The sequence below is a fragment of the Phocoena sinus genome, chromosome 3, assembly GCF_008692025.1.
Source record: "Phocoena sinus isolate mPhoSin1 chromosome 3, mPhoSin1.pri, whole genome shotgun sequence".
In the NCBI taxonomy this organism is placed as follows: Eukaryota; Metazoa; Chordata; class Mammalia; order Artiodactyla; family Phocoenidae; genus Phocoena; species Phocoena sinus.
In genome coordinates, this window is record NC_045765.1 from 5,436,435 (window position 1) to 5,453,936 (window position 17,502).

General features: G+C 40.1%; 1 protein-coding gene across 1 annotated transcript; it reads right to left on the reverse strand.

Moving 5' to 3' along the window:
• Nucleotides 1-826: 826 nt before the first annotated feature.
• Nucleotides 827-4,806, reverse strand: LOC116752237 (methyl-CpG-binding domain protein 3-like 2B). The gene is made up of 2 exons (XM_032629044.1): nucleotides 4,762-4,806; nucleotides 827-1,608 (listed from the first exon to the last, which is right to left on the reverse strand). Exons 1-2 carry the CDS (start codon nucleotides 4,804-4,806, stop codon nucleotides 1,024-1,026), a joined length of 630 nt encoding a protein of 209 aa, XP_032484935.1. The 3' UTR covers nucleotides 827-1,023.
• Nucleotides 4,807-17,502: the final 12,696 nt, after the last annotated feature.

Here is a 17,502-nt window from a genome sequence, read left to right on the forward strand (position 1 = left end):
TACAATGGAATATTACTCAGCCATAAAAAGGAATGAAATTGAGTTATTTGTAGTGAGGTGGATGGACCTAGAGTCTGTCATACAGAGTGAAGTAAGTCAGAAAGAGAAAAACAAATACCGTATGCTAACACATATATATAGAATCTAAAACAAACAAACAAACAAAAAATTGTTCATGAAGAACCTAGGGGCAAGACGGGAATAAAGACACAGACCTAATAGAGAATGGACTTGAGGATATGGGGAAGGGGAAGGGGAAGCTGGGACAAAGTGAGAGAGTGGCATGGACATATATACACTACCAAACGTAAAATAGATAGCTAGTGGGAAGCAGCCGCATAGCGCAGGGAGATCAGCTCGGTGCTTTGTGTCCACCTAGAGGGGTGGGATAGGGAGGGTGGGAGGGAGATGCAACAGGGAGGGGATATGGGGATATACGTATGCGTATGGCTGATTCACTTTGTTGTACAGCAGAAACTAACACACCATTGTAAAGCAATTATACCCCAATAAAGATGTTAAAAAAAAAAGTCATGTCTGATTTAGCATTTGACACAATGACAAAAGAAAGATGTTAAAATGAGAAGTAAAAAGCAAGCTTAATAAAATTTTATAGCATTAATAATAAAAAATAATCTCTACAGAAGGTATCATTTTTTGCCTAGGTGTAAGCAAGGTAAGAAAATATTATAACAAAAAACATTAAATAATCCCGCCAGACTACATTACCTCTGTAGAATTCAATAGAGAAATCCTGACAGAAATTGAAGTGTACAAAGGTAAGGAAAAATCATTTTTCTTGTCACATGAAACCCAATCTCTCACTCACAAAAACGTTTACTCTTATCGTTTTTGTCTAACGAGAGTTTAATAGAGTACAATGTTAATCTAACAAAGCATCTCAGTCCAGAAACATGGTTGACACTTAAAGAGGCAAGTAGAACGGAGGGCTGTCATGCAGTGAACCACTTCCCAGGGGCCGCAGCACTCGGCTTCTTCAGCACAGTCTTGTCCATTTTGCACCTAGTTCTCAGGGCTCCTGGTTCTCTCTGTCTCCCTGGCAAGCCTGTCTGCCCTCAAGGCCATACCCAGTCTCTCCCTCGCTCTTTTCACTTTCCGAGCCTGTCGGCGAATATCTGCATAGGTTACTCGTTGCCTGCAGAGGGTCTGTGGGAGGAAGAGATCCAATCCTGGGATCATCTCTGCCCCGTTTGAACACTGGGCAGTGATGGCTTCAGGGCTGGTGTGCAGAGACCCGGCACCAGCACGGCCCAGGGATTCACCTGCACCACGCAGGGCAATTACTCTGAAAATAATTGTGCTGTCCAACGTGCTGAAAGGTTCTCCTTCAGGGCTGTAGACCTGGAGCCCCTGCAGTCTTCTGAATGCACAGGCTTGCTGGGGCTTCTCCAAGGTCCCCTCGCATCGACGGCGCCTGACTGCATTGTCAGGATGAGAAGTTATCTTTGTGACTTGCCTCTTGAAAATGCAGCTGGTCAGCCTCATAGGAAGTGCAGTTCCGTCACGATGTCTCTGCCTGGCCTTGGCTAAACGGTCTTGTCTTCTCTTCTCCAACGTCTCAGGCATCATATTTCTTTGGAGCTTCCCCTGTGAAAACAAAACGAAATGTAACATTTGAATAACGTGGGGGAGGAAACCACTGCCAGTCATGGAGAATGTCCTCAGCTCGTTTGGATAGTCACTCTCCTGTCTCCCTAGAGAAATGAATCTCAATTTACTCCGCGTCACAGTCTTTCAGAGGGTTGTTAGAACTCAGATTTCCGGATCTCAATGCAAGTCAGTCTGGGGTGGGGGACAAGAAATTGCGTTTCTAGGTGATTCCAACTGACGCTGATGCTGCTAGTACCGGCACCACGCATTGAGAGCTGAAGTCTGGGACATCAAACAGATAGGAGTCAAGGACAGAAAGCTCCAGGTCATTGCCCAGTACCAATTCCAGACTTTCCCCTCCTCCATCCTCCTTGGAGGATGTTTTCCTCTTACCACCCCTGTCACTGTCAACTCCGCACATGCTGGTACCCGCTAATCCAACATTATCTGCACAAAGAGATCACAGGTTTCTTTGAATACCAAGACATTAAACTTTTTGATATCTCTTTTTTACTTTGCTTTAAGACATGCAATCACCTAGTTTTCATAGTTCTTTAGTGCCTCATCTTCAGTGAGATCATGTACCTCTCAACACTCCGATACTTTTCTTTCAAACCCAAGTCCCATCTTCACTCAAATATTCTCCTGCTCATAACATAACTTAGAAAGGTCACATTCTCATCATAAAGTTCCTTTTTTCCACTGTAAATAACATTTTTTTTTTCGGTACGCGGGCATCTCACTGTTGTGGCCTCTCCCATTGAGGAGCACAGGCTCCGGATGCGCAGGCTCAGCGGCCATGGCTCACGGGCACAGCCGCTCCGCGGCACGTGGGATCCTCCCGGACCGGGGCACGAACCTGTGTCCTCTGCATCGGCAGGCGGACTCTCAACCACTGCGCCACCAGGGAAGCCCTGTAAATAACAATGTTTACTCCCTGACTCCCATCCTTCCCCTCCTCCTACCCTCTCTCTACCATCTCAACACAACAATTGATGCTTCTTAGAAGTCGGTCCTGCTCTCACATCTGTTCTACATCCAAGCCTTCTTCTAGGAAATCCCATCCATTTCCCTGCCTTCAAATAGCATTAATGAACTAGAAATGCTCACAGATTCACCGATCTGGCTTCAACTCTAAGACCCAAATATCCATCTGCCTACCCACCAGATCAGTGATAATATCCATGACTCAATTCACTGTGACCAGGTCCCAAGTTGAACCAGCCAATTCCCCAAATAGTTCATCCTTATCTCAATGTCTCCACAAACTCACCTGTTGGAAGTAATATCACATTTGCCCCTGAATGGCATTCTGGACGCCCTACCACCCCACATTCTTATACCAATTAGCCGTCCATTTGCCCTCCTGAATCTACCTGAAGATTCCCAACTTTTGAATAATTCTTGAGCACCTTTCATTTGACCTACAAAATGCCACAGAATAACCTTTCCTGTTCCCATATCAAAATTAATCTTACATTTTCTCTGTGTAAATTTTAATTTTATGTGGACTATTATCTACTTATTTGAGATTGCTTTTCTCACTAAGTTGGGTACTCAATGAAGAGAGGATAATAAGAATTTTAATGTTTCCACTGATATAGTCATTTAGTGCTTTGGCTTTCCAAGGTGCTCAGATATCTTTTTTGAAGAGAAGTTATGCAAACTCCAAAACTACTTTCCAAATTTTTCTAATAAATGCACACAACTACAATGATAAAATGAGTTAGTCTGTTTTGTGGTGGACTGCAATCAAAGATTTCAATCCTTTCTCTCTGTGATCCATTCTAAGTCTCCTCACAATAATCTGTTTAAACTGTGAACCTAATCAGTGCACCTTTCCTTTTAAATCTCACACTTCTGTCTTCGAAGATTTTTTTTTTTTTTTTTTTTTTTTTTTTTTGTTTTGTTTTTTTGCGGTACGCGGGCCTCTCACCGTTGTGGCCTCTCCCGTTGCGGAGCACAGGCTCCAGACGCGCGGGCTCAGCGGCCATGGCTCACGGGCCCAGTCGCTCCGCGGCATGTGGGATCTTCCCGGACCGGGGCACGAACCCGTGTCCCCTGCATCGGCAGGCGGACTCTCAACCACCGCGTCACCAGGGAAGCCCCGAAGATATTTTTTTAAAGGGAAAACATAAAACTCACTTTATTCCTGTTGTCCTGACATTATAATTAATACTACCCCTTTCATTACTCAAAGTGTAATGAAATGTTTGATAGAAAAATGCTTGATAGAAAAATGTTTGATAGAAAAATGATCTGCCTATTTATAGAGCAGCTGTTATATGCCAAGTTGTGTACTAAAACACACTACTCGGAATTTAACTTAACAAAGTCATTGCCCTAGATTATTTTAATCTTGGTGAGAGAAAAGGGTTATAGACTAAGGAATGTCTAGTAATAGCGTTAGGTATAATTAGGTGCTATGATCTACAGCAAGGCCAACACAAAGACAGAGAGGGAAGGAGCAGAATAGGGAGGAATAGAAGTGAGAAGGGAGAGTAGGAAAAAGAAATTAACTACAATGATGGATGACAAAGAAACTGGAGAGCCCTATTTGAAGCAGAGAACAGAATTTTTTTAAAAAGAAGAAAAAAAAGGGCTTCCCTGGTGGTGCAGTGGTTGAGAGTCCGCCTGCCGATGCAGCGGACACGGGTTCGTGCCCCGGTCCGGGAAGATCCCACATGCCGCGGAACGGCTGGGCCCGTGAGCCATGGCCGCTGGGCCTGAGCGTCCGGAGCCTGTGCTCCGCAACGGGAGAGGCCACAACAGTGAGAGGCCCGCGTACCGCAAAAAAAAAAAAAAAAAAAAAAGAAGAAGAAAAAAAGACCAAACACATTGTGGGCAAATAATTGTCCATAGAGGAGAACGATTTAAACACTCTAGGGCCAAATACTACTTCCACTACCTCGTGATTTTGGTTAAAACACACACACACACACACACACATTTCATCTATTATCCAAAAAAACTTCATATACAAAAATATACACAATCTTGACTGTTTCTTAAGAAATATTAATACCTGGGAAATAACTTTCAATGACATACCTTCTTGTTTTTAGAGCTAAATTCTGCTAAATTAGATTTTACAGAAGAAAAAAGCATTCTAATGTACACTCTTGCCATCAGTATGGATTCCACACTCACCAGAAGAGGCTGGCTTGGAAAACTGGTCCATTCAGGTTCCCCCATCTTCCGAGAGCTGTCTTTGGACTCACCCTTGAGATGTAGACAGCCTGTGTCTTGCTGGAAAGTTCAGTGACTTCTGCCTCTGATTACCCCTTTTATAGGGGAAGAGAGTGGACAACCCAATCAGGAGACAACTCAATCGAGAGGACACACTCCATCTCAGATCAGAGGCATTGGAGAGATTCCCAAATCTCTCCACACAAACACAAGAGTTTGGGGCTATTGACAATATTAGACACTATTGAATAATATGAAATACTATATGAAAAAATTTAATACATTTGTGAATGGGGGTGCTGTTTGTACTTTCTATCAAAAATTTAATGTTTCCTTTTTCACTCAGTATGGATGCCTTCTACAAAAATAGTTATGGACGTTTCTATATGCTAAAATTTCCACACAACTTATGTTTTCATAGAGAAAACTACAGATTGTATAAATGTTTATCAATAAAAGAATGTCCAAAATATTTACTAACAAGTCTGTGAAGTCTATATCACAGAATCATTGAAAAGAACTCAATATTTTGTACATCTACATTTCACCTAATTACTGGTAACTTCGAGATGATTTCAACCATCTTACTCCTTCCCTACCCTCTGACATAAACAGTCACTTTACTGTCTTTATTTCACTATAATTTAATTCTTTTATTTTTACATTTTCTCTCTATAAACTAGTTTTTTTCGCATACCGAAAAAAAAATGGTGCTCTGTGGATCTATATCTTATTTATGTTTAGACATCCCCAATTAGAATTTTCTTGCTTATTTGGCCTTTGCATTTTCTAAAATCTTTGATATTCACTCTGATTTTTAGACCATAGTGTAGCTCATTATTGTTTCCCATGTATTTTCTTTGCTTAAAGAATGTTGAGTTAATTGCATGTATGGGTTGACGTCTTTCATCCGTTTGGAACATGTTTGTGTATATTTTCATTGTGATATCAATTTCTCATCAAATTCCCTCTGCTCCCCCTTTTAATCACATCCCACTTCTCTTTTTACTCTGTCCTGAGTTTTTCAATATTGTCCACACTGTGCTTTTGTTGGGATATTTACTCTTGAACTGTCTTGCAGTTTTAATCCGGTCTTTTGCTGGAATCAACACCTTCATAATCACTTAAATGCTTAATTTCACTCTAACAAAAACAAAATATATAGCTTTTTTCTCTTTTTTTTTTTTTTTTTTTTGCGGTACGCGGGCCTCTCACTGTTGCGGCCTCTCCCGTTGCGGAGCACAGGCTCCGGACGCGCAGGCTCAGTGGCCATGGCTCTCAACCACTACGGCAGGCAGACTCTCAACCACTGCGCCACCAGGGATGCCCTATAGCTTTATTTTTAAAGAAAAGAGAGAGCAGTTTCACAATGAGGGGGGAAATTATTCCTTTTGATACAATTAATCGCAAATAGATAATAAAAAATTGTAACTTCCATCACGTTAAGCTATATTCGGAGTCAAAGTTCACCAAAATTCACTAGGAAGACAGAAGGGATGGAAAATATGAGTGGGAAAAAATTTTGAGTTACATACATCTGGAGAGTCACATTCTTTTTTTTGGCTGCACTGTATAGCATGTGGTGTCTTAGTTCCCCAGCCAGGGACTGATCCCATGCCCCCTGCGGTGGAAGGGCAGAGTCTTAAGCACCGGACCGCCAGGAAAGTCTCTGGGTTACCCTCATCTGGTAAAGTACATCAAGAGATTATATAAACATAGTAATTCTGTCATGAAACAATGCTAAAACTGCTCTAGAAAAATGAGTCAAACTCTAGAATAGACATCCATAAAAGAGGATTAAAAAATACTTTGTGTGAATCTTTCTTGCTACTGGAAATCTTATAAAATCTAGATACAGATCAAATCTAACTTTTGAACTAGATGGGCTGTAATGTTAAAATACTCTTTCAAGGCTCAGAAACAAGAAAAGGATATAACATATCTTGCACTTCATTCTGATGGGGCTACATTTTGAATGATAATATTAAATTTCTTCGGTTAAATAAAAGGGTTAAAAAACAGTTTCCTCTATCCGTGTTTACTTTCCTCAATGTGTGTTCCACCAAATTTAAAATTATGTAGGCCACGTCGTTCTAATTCTACTGCTGTTGGCTGGATAAAACCTTGCGGTTCATCACAGAAGTTATTTCTATACAGCGTGTTATAAATTCTGTGCACTCTTTATAACTCTTTCCTCTCAGTAAGGTTAACTTCAACAGGGGCAGTGAGTCTCTTTAGTTTATTTCTGGATCACAGATTTTACCCCAGAGTTTGCACATAATGTGTGTGCTCTATAAAAGGGAGACCAAATAGTTGTCCTTCTCAACTGGGATATATTGGGGAATGAAAAGGGCAATGTTAATAATTATGATAGGAAAACAGGGTAAATATCTGCTGAAGACATAAATGAAAGATTAAAAGTACCCTGCTATATTTAAAATGGATAACCAAAAAGGACTTACTGTATAGCACAGGGAACTCTGCTCAAATATTAGGTAACAACCTAAATGGGAAAAGAATTTGAAAAAGAATAGAAACATGTATATGTATAACTGAATCACTTTGCTGTACACCTGAAACTAACACCTCATTGTTAATCAACTATACTCCAATGTAAAGATAAAAGTTTTTTTAAAAGATATTTAAGACTTTTTAAAAGTAAGGTAACTGATCAGGTTTGCATTTTAGATTGATGATGGTGTCTAGAATCTCATGATTGGATTACGGAGGGAAAGTTTGGAATCTTAAGCTATAATTGCTCATTTATTGCAGTGTATCACTTAAAAGGTGATACCTTTGAGACCTTCAAGATGGCGGAGGAGTAAGACGCGGAGATCACCTTCCTCCCCACAGATACATCAGAAATACATCTACATGTGGAACAACTCCTATAGAACACCCACTGAACGCTGGCAGGAGACCTCAGACCTCCCAAAAGGCAAGAAACTCCCCACGTACCTGGGTAGGGCAAAAGAAAAAAGAAAAAACAGAGACAAAAGGATAGGGACGGGACCTGCACCAGTGGGAGGGAGCTGTGAAGGAGGAAAGGTTTTAACACACTAGGAGCCCCTTCGCGGGCGGAGACAGGGAGTGGCGGAGGCGGGGCAGCTTCGGAGCCGCGGAGGAGAGCACAGCAACAGGGGTGTGGAAGGCAAAGCGGAGAGATTTCCGCACAGAGGATCGGTGCCGACCAGCACTCACCAGCCCGAGAGGCTTGTCTGCTCACCCGCCGGGGCGGGGCTGGGAGCTGAGGCTCGGGCTTCCGTCGGCGCGCAGGGAGAGGACTGGGGTTGGCGGCGTGAACACAGCCTGAAGGGTGTTAGTGCGCCACGGCTAGACGGGAGGGAGTCGGGGAAAAGTCTGGACCTGCCGAAGAGGCAAGAGACCATTGTTTCGGGGTGCACAAGGAGAGGGGATTCGGAGCACCGCCTAAACGAGCTCCAGAGACGGGCGCGAGCCGCGGCTAACAGCGCGGACCCCAGAGACGGGCATGAGACGCTAAGGCTGCTACTGCCGCCACCAAGAAGCCTGTGTGCAAGCACAGGTCACTCTCCACACCTCCCCTCCCGGGAGCCTGTGCAGCCCACCACTGCCAGGGTCCTGGGATCCAGGGACAACTTCCCCGGGAGAACGCACGGCGCGCCTCAGGCAGGTGCAACGTCACGCTGGCCTCTGCCGCCGCAGGCTCGCCCCGCACTCCGTGCCCCTCCCTCCCCACGGCCTGAGTGAGCCAGAGCCCCCTAATCAGCCGCTACTTTAACCCTGTCCTGTCTGAGCAAAGAACAGATGCCCTCAGGCGACCTACACGCAGAGGCGGGGCCAAATCCAAAGCTGAACCCCAGGAACTGTGCGAACAAAGAAGAGAAAAGGAAATCTCTCCCAGCAGCCTCAGGAGCAGCGGATTAAACCTCCACAATCAACTTGATGTGCCCTGCATCTGTGGAATACATGAATAGACAACGAATCATCCCAAAATTGAGGCAGTGGACTTCGGGAACAAGGATATATATATATTTTTCCTTTTTCTCTTTCTGTGAGTGTGTATGTGTATGCTTCTGTGTGTAATTTTGTCTGTATAGCTTTGCTTTTACCATTTGTCTTAGGGTTCTGTCTGTCCTTTGTTTTTTTAGTATAGTTTTTAGCGCTTCTTATCATTGGTGGATTTGTTTTTTGTTTTGGTTGCTCTCTTCTTTTTTTTATTACTTCTTAATTTTTTAATAACTACTTTTTATTTTAATAAGTTTATTTTATTTCTTTTTTTCTCTTTCCTTCTTTCTTTTTTTCTCCATTTTCTTCTGAGCTGTGTGGCTGACAGGATCTTGGTGCTCTGACCAGGTGTCAGGCCTGTGCCTCTGAGGTGGGAGAGCCAAGTTCAGGACATTGGTCCACCAGAGACCTCCTGGCCCCACGAAATATCAAATGGTGAAAGCTTTCCCAAGCTCTCCATCTCAATGCTAAGACCCAGCTCCACTCAACGACCAGCAAGCTCCAGTGCTGGACGCCCCATGCCAAACAACTAACAAGACAGGAACACAACCCCACCCATTAGCAGAGAGGCTGCTTAAAATCATAATAAGGTCACAGACACCCCAAAACACACCACCAGATGCAGTCCGGCCCATCTGAAAGACAACATCCAGCATCATCCACCAGAACACAAGCACTAGTCCCCTCCACCAGGAAGCCTACACAAGCCACTGAACCAACCTTAGCCACTGGGGGCAGACACCAAAAACACTGGGAACTACGAACCTGCAGCCTGCGAAAAGGAGACCCCAAACACAGTAAGTTAAGCAAAACGAGAAGACAGAGAAACACACAGGAGATGAAGGAGCAAGGTGAAAACGCACCAGACCAAACAAATGAAGAGGAAATAGGTAGCCTACCTGAAAAAGAATTCAGAGTAATGACAGTAAAGATGATCCAAAATCTTGGAAATAGAATGGAGAAAATACAAGGAACGTTTTAATAAGGACTTAGAAGAACAGTAGACAAACAATGATGAACACACAATAAATGAAATTAAAAATTCTCTAGAAGGAATCAATAGCAGAATAACTGAGGCAGAAGAATGGAAAAGTGACCTGGAAGATAAAATAGTGGAAATAACTACTGCAGAGCAGAATAAAGAAAAAAGAATGAAAAGAATTGAGGACAATCTCAGAGACCTCTGGGACAACATTAAACACACCAACATTTGAATTATAGGGGTCCCAGAAGATGAAGAGAAAAAGTAAGGGACTGAGAAAATATTTGAAAAGATTATAGTTTAAAACTTCCCTAATATGGGAAAGGAAATAGTTAATAAGTCCAGGAAGCACAGAGAGTCCCATGCAGGATAAATGCAAGGAAAAACATGTCAAGACACATATTAATCAAACTATCAAAAATTAAATACAAAGAATAAATATTAAAAGCAGCAAGGGAAGAACAACAAATAACATATAGGGGAATCCCCATACGGTTAACAGCTGACCTTTCAGCAGAAACTCTACAAGCCAGAAGGGAGTGGCAGGACATATTTAAAGTGATGAAAGGGAAAAACCTACAACCAAGATTACTCTATCTAGCAAGGATCTCATTCAGATTCAATGGAGAAATTAAAACCTTTACGGACAAGCAAAAGCTAAGGGAGTTCAGCACCACCAAACCAGCTTTACAACAAACGCTAAAGGAACTTCTCTAGGTAGGAAACATAAGAGAAGGAAAAGACCTACAAAAACAAACCCAAAACAATTAAGAAAATGGTAATAGGAACATACATATTGATAATTACCTTAAATGTAAATGGATTAAATGCTCCAACCAAAACACATAGACTGGTTGAATGCATACAAAAACAAGACCCATATATGCTGCCTACAAGAGCCCACCTCAGACCTAGGGACACATACAGACTGAAAGTAAGGGGATGGAAAAAGATATTCCATGCAAATGGAAATCAAAAGAAAGCTGGAGTAGCAATTCTTATATCAGACAAAATAAACTTTAAAATAAAGACTATTACAAGAGACAAAGAAGGACACTACATAATGATCAAGGGATCAATCCAAGAAGAAGATATAACAATTACAAATATTTATGCACCCAATATAGGAGCACCTCAATACATAAGGACAATGCTAACAGCCATAAAAGGGGAAATCGACAGTAACACAATCATAGTAGGGGACTTTTAACACCCCACTTTCACCAATGGACAGATATCCAAAATGAAAATAAGGAAACACAAGCTTTAAAAGATACATTAAACAAAATGGATTTAATTGATATTTATAGGACATTCCATCCAAAAACAACAGAATACACTTTCTTCTCACGTGCTTATGGAACATTCTCCAGGATAGATCACATCTTGGGTCACAAATCAAGCCTTGATAAATTTAGGAAAATTGAAATCGTATCAAGTATCTTTTCCGACCACAACGCTATGAGACTAAACATCAATTACAGGAAAAAAAATCTGTAAAAAATACAAACACATGGAAGCTAAACAATACACTACTTAATAACCAATACTGAAGAAATCAAAGAGGAAATCGAAAAATACCTAGAAACAAATGACAATGAAAACACGATGCCCCAAAACCTATGGGATGCAGCAAAAGCAGTTCTAAGAGGGAAGTTTATACCAATACAATCCTACCTCAAGGAACAAGAAACCACTCAAATAAACAACCTAACCTTACACCTGAAGCAATTAGAGAAAGAAGAACAAAAAGACACCAAAGTTAGCAGAAGGAAAGAAATCATAAATATCAGATCAGAAATAAATGAAGGAAACTATAGCAAAGATCTATAAAACTAAAAGCTGGTTCTTTGAGAAGATAAACAAAATTGATAAACCATTAGCCAGACTCATCAAGAAAAAAAGGGAGAAGATTCAAATAAATAGAATTAGAAATGAAAAAGGAGAAGTAACAACTGACACTGTAGAAATACAAAGGACCATGAGAGATTGCTACAAACACCTATATGCCCATAAAATGGACAGCCTGGAAGATATGGACAAATTCTTAGAAAAGTAAAACCTTCTGAGACTGAACCAGGAAGAAACAGAAACTATAAACAGATCAACACAAGCACTGAAATCGAAACTGTGATTTTAAATCTTCCAACAAACAAAAGGTCAGGACAACATGCTTGACAGGCAAATTCTATCAAACATTTAGAGAAGAGCTAACACCTATCCTTCTCAAACTTTTCCAAAATATAGCAGAGGGAGGAACACTCCCAAACTCATTCTACGAGGCCACCATCACCCTGATACCAAAACCAGACAAGGATGTCACAAAGAAAGAAAACCACAGGCCAATATCACTGATGAACATAGATGCAAAAATCCTCAACAAAATACTAGCAAACAGAATCCAACAGCACATTAAAAGGATCCTACACCATGATCAAATGGGGTTTATCCCAGGAATGCAAGGATTCTTCAGTATACACAAATCAATCAATGTGATACACCATATTCACAAATTGAACAATAAAAACCATATGATCATCTCCATAGATGCAGAAAAATCTTTCGACAAAATTCAACACCCATTCATGATAAAAACCCTCCAGAAAGTAGGTCGAGGGAACTTATCTCAACATAAAAAAGGCCATATATGACAAACCCACAGCCAACATCATTCTCAATGGTGAAAAACTGAAACCATTTCCACTAAGATCAGGAGCAAGACAAGGTTGCCCACTCTCACCACTATTATTCAACATAGTTTTGGAAGTTTTAGCCACAGCAATCAGAGAAGAAAAGGAAATAAAAGGAATCCAAATAGGAAAAGAAGAAGTAAATCTGTCACTGTTGGCAGATGACATGATACTATACATAGAGAATCCTAAAGATGCCACCAGAAAACTACTAGAGCTAATCAATGAATTTGGTAAAGTTGAAGGATACAAAATTAATGCACAGAAATCTCTTGCATTCCTATACACTAATGATGAAAACTCTGAAAGTGAAATCAAGAAAACATTCTCATTTACCATTGCAACAAAAAGAATAAACTATCTAGGAATAAACCTACCTAAGGAGACAAAAGACCTGTATGCAGAAAATTATAAGACACTGATGAAAGAAATTAAAGATGATACAAATAGATGGAGAGATATACCATGTTCTTGGATTGGAAGAATCAACATTGTGAAAATGACTCTACTACCCAAAGCAATCTACAGATTCAATGCAATCCCTATCAAACTGCCACTGGCATTTTTCACAGAACTAGAACAAAAAATTTCACAATTTGTATGGAAACACAAAAGACCCCGAATAGCCAAAGCAATCTTGAGAACGAAAAACGGTGCTGGAGGAATCAGGCTCCCTGACTTCAGACTATACTACAAAGCTACAGTAATCAAGACAGTATGGTACTGGCACAAAAACAGAAAGATAGATCAATGGAACAGGATAGAAAGCCCAGAGATAAACCCACGCACATATGGTCACCTTATCTTTGATAAAGGAGGCAGGAATGTACAGTGGAGAAAGGACAGCCTCTTCAATAAGTGGTGCTGGGAAAACTGGACAGCTGCATGTAAAAGTATGAGATTAGATCACTCCCTAACAGCACACACAAAAATAAGCTCAAAATGGATTAAAGACCTAAATGTAAGGCCAGAAACTATCAAACTCTTAGAGGAAAACATAGGCAGAACACTCTACGACATAAATCACAGCAAGATCCTTTTTGACCCACCTCCTAGAGAAATGGAAATAAAAATAAACAAATGGGACCTAATGAAACTTCAAAGCTTTTGCACAGCAAAGGAAACCATAAACAAGACCAAAAGACAACCCTCAGAATGGGAGAAAATATTTGCAAATGAAGCAACTGACAAAGGATTAATTTCCAAACTTTACAAGCAGCTCATGCAGCTCAATAGCAAAAAACCAAACAACCCAATCCACAAATGGGCAGAAGACCTAAATAGACATTTCTCCAAAGAAGATATACAGACTGCCAACAAACACATGAAAGAATGCTCAACATAATTAATCATTAGAGAAATGCAAATCAAAACTACAATGAGATATCATCTCACACCAGTCAGAATGGCCATCATCAAAAAATCTAGAAACAATAAACGCTGGAGAGGGTGTGGAGAAAAGGGAACACTCTTGCACTGCTGGTGGGAATGTGAATTGGTACAGCCACTATGGAGAACAGTATGGAGGTTCCTGAAAAAACTACAAATAGAACTACCATATGACCCAGCAATCCCACTACTGGGCATATACCCTGAGAAAACCATAATTCAAAAAGAGTCATGTACCAAAATGTTCATTGCAACTCTATTTACAATAGCCCGGAGATGGAAACAACCTAAGTGCCCATCATCAGATGAACGGATAAAGAAGATGTGGCACATATATACAATGGAATATTACTCAGCCAGAAAAAGAAACGAAATTGAGCTATTTGTAATGAGGTGGATAGACCTAGAGTCTGTCATACAGAGTGAAGTAAGTCAGAAAGAGAAAGACAAATACCGTATGCTAACACATATATATGGAATTTAAGAAAAAAAAAAAAAGGTCATGAAGAACCTAGGGGTAAGACGGGAATAAAGACACAGACCTACTAGAGAATGGACTTGAGGATATGGGGAGGGGGAAGGGTGAGCTGTGACAAACCGAGAGAGAGGCATGGACATATATACACTACCAAACGTAAGGTAGATAGCTAGTGGGAAGCAGCCGCATAGCACAGGGAGATCAGCTCGGTGCTTTGTGACCGCCTGGAGGGGTGGGATAGGGAGGGTGGGAGGGAGGAAGACGCAAGAGGGAAGAGATATGGGAACATATGTATATGTATAACTGATTCATTTGTTATAAAGCAGAAACTAACACACCATTGTAAAGCAATTATACCCCAATAAAGATGTTTTAAAAAATAAATAAAATAAATTAATAAAAATTTTTAAAATAAAATTAATTAATAAATATAACCACTGCGCCAGGGAAGCCCCCATGGTGATTTTTAAGTACAGACGCCTTATTATGTTGTTTAGTTGTTATTTGTTTATTTATAGGTTTCTCTCAATCCAGTGTATTTCTAATGCCACATACCTTGGGTCTCATAATTTAATGCAATAATAGAACAATAATGATGATAATAATAATAAACACTTCCCTGGACTCATACTCCTTGGGACCCCCTGCCAAAAAATAAAAAATAAAATAAAATCTGTCCTTCCTAAACCCAAAGTCTTCCTCCATAGCTGTTTTCCCATTTCTCTGCTAATCTTCAAGGCAAACATTTGCAAGGATTGTTACTGTTCAAATATTCCTCTCTCCCACGCTCCATTCTTTTCTCAACCCACTGAAATCAGGTCTGTTCCAACTACACCACCCAATCCGTGCTGTCAAGGATGTCGAAAATTTCTATTAAGCCAAATTCAACAGTTTTTCTTTTTAATCCTCATTTTACTTCACTGTGCAGTGTTTACTTCACTGTCCAGCTGACAGCTGTGTCTTTAAGACTCTACTTTCTGAGTGTTTTTATTTCTCGACTTTATCTGTATTATTCCTATCTCACGTATGTCTCCCTGGAACTCCTATATTGTAGCCTCTTTATTTTATTAACCTTTAAATGTTTGGTACTTCTGGGAAATTGGAAACTCTGACCATGGCAAAACTGAGCCCGCCATAGACCAGGCCTGCAGAGACAGGCAAAACTGGGTCTCTCTCTCTTTCTTAAAATTTTATTCAATTTAAGTTGATTTACAATGTTGTGTTAATTTCTGCTGTACAGCAAAATGATTCAGTTATACATACAGTATATATATTCTTTTTCATAGTCTTTTCCATTACAGTTTATCACAGGATATTGAATATAGTTCCCTGTGCTGTACAGTAGGACCTTGTTGTTTATCCATCTTACATATAACAGTTTGTGTCTGCTAATCCCAAACTCCCAATCCTTCCCTTCCCCAACCCCCTTTCACCCAATCAAAACAGCAGACAGAAAGCTAAATTTTTTTAAAATGAAAGCAATATAAGAGAACTATGGGTAATATAAAGCATGCCTATCTACACATAATAGGGATCCCAGAAGGAGAAGAAAGCTGGATCTCTTGATGTTTCTAATCCAGCCACCGCCAGGGAGGTTTCCACCAAACCTGTTAAGATTGTGAGATACAGTTAGTCTTTGCCTTTTAATTTATTAAATTAAAAATATTGTGGAAAAAATAAAATAAATGTTTGGTACTTTTCTTTCATGGTTAGTTCTTTTGATTTCCTGTTAAAAATTTTTTTTTATATTTTGCCTCCCACAATAGAGATATTGGACATCTTCTAAGGTTTTGTGTTTTACCTTCTACCTTTAGATCTTAAATCCACTGCAAATTGATTTTTTATGCATATTGTGAAATAGGAGTTATGCTTCTTTTTTTAATATAAATATCTAGTTATGGAGCACCACTGACTAAAAGACTGTCCTCTGTCTACTTCTCTGCAGTGGCACCTTTGACATAAGCCAGAGTTCCATTAATCAGCATGTGTTTTTGCACACTCTATGTTCTGTTCCATCTTTTTTATCTTTGCACACAAGCCACACACTCTAAACTATTGTAGTTTCATGCTAAGTCGATATCCGGCAGTATACATTCTCCACGTTACTTCTTCTTTGAGAACACCTTGGATATTCGTGATCCTTTTCATGTCCATATAAATTGTATTTGTTTTCGAGGTCATTGATTTTTGTTCTTTGGCTTACTTTGTGTTTATAGTGTTCTTTTCCTTTTTCTAATTTCTTGAGGTGGGAGTTTCGATGACTGATTTGAGACATTTCTTGTTTTCTAATATACATATTTAGTATTGTAAATCTTTCTCTTGTCACTGTTTTAGCTGCATCTCACCAATCTTGACATGTATCTTCATTTTCACTTGGTTCTATTTATTTTTATTTCCTTTGAGAGTTCCTATCTGAACCATGGATTATTTACAAATGTGTAGATTTCCAATTGTTTGGTGATTTTCCAGACAAAATTAATTTGAGATACGGTCAGAGAACATACTCTGTATGATTTCAATTCTTCTAAATTTGTTGAAGTTTATTTCATGACCCAGAATATGATCTATCTTAGTGAATACTCCATGGGTGCTTGAATAGAATGTGTGATGTTGGGTGACGTGTCCTACAAACGTCAACTGAGTGGCTTACAAAAGTCAATTGAGGGACTTCCCTGGCAGTCCAGTGATTAAGACTTCGCCTTCCAGTGCAGGGGGTGTGGGTTCCATCCCTGGTCGGGGAGCTAAGATCCCACATGCCTCGCAGCCAAAAAACCAAACATAAAACAGAAGCAACATTGTAATTAATTCAGTAAAGACTTTAAAAATGGTCCACATCAAACAAACAAAAAAAAGTCAATTGATACTGTTGTGTGATGGCATTGTTCGGTACTTGTCTATTCTTGCTTTCTCTAATAATACTATCAATTGTGGAGGGAGATGTTGAGAGGGGGTGTGGAAGTTTGGATTTGTCTATTTCTCCTTTCAGTAATATTAGTTTTTAATACATGTATACTGACGTTCTGTTGCAATTACCGTCTTCTTGATGGATTGACCCTTTTTTCACGGTACATCATCCCTCTGAGTCACTAGTAATTTTCTTTGATCGGTAAACCATTTTATTTGACATTCGTATAGACACTTGGCTTTTTTTAAAATCAGTGTTTGCACGGTGTAAG

What these genes read in the sequence shown, in the direction of transcription:
- LOC116752237 (XM_032629044.1), bottom strand. Translation starts at nt 4,806, where the DNA reads ATGGGGGAACCTGAATGGACCAGTTTTCCAAGCCAGCCTCTTCTG. An exon ending in TTCCAAGCCAGCCTCTTCTG is followed by an intron (nt 1,609 to 4,761) that starts GTGAGTGTGGAA and finishes TTGTTTTCACAG; the next exon opens with GGGAAGCTCCAAAGAAATAT.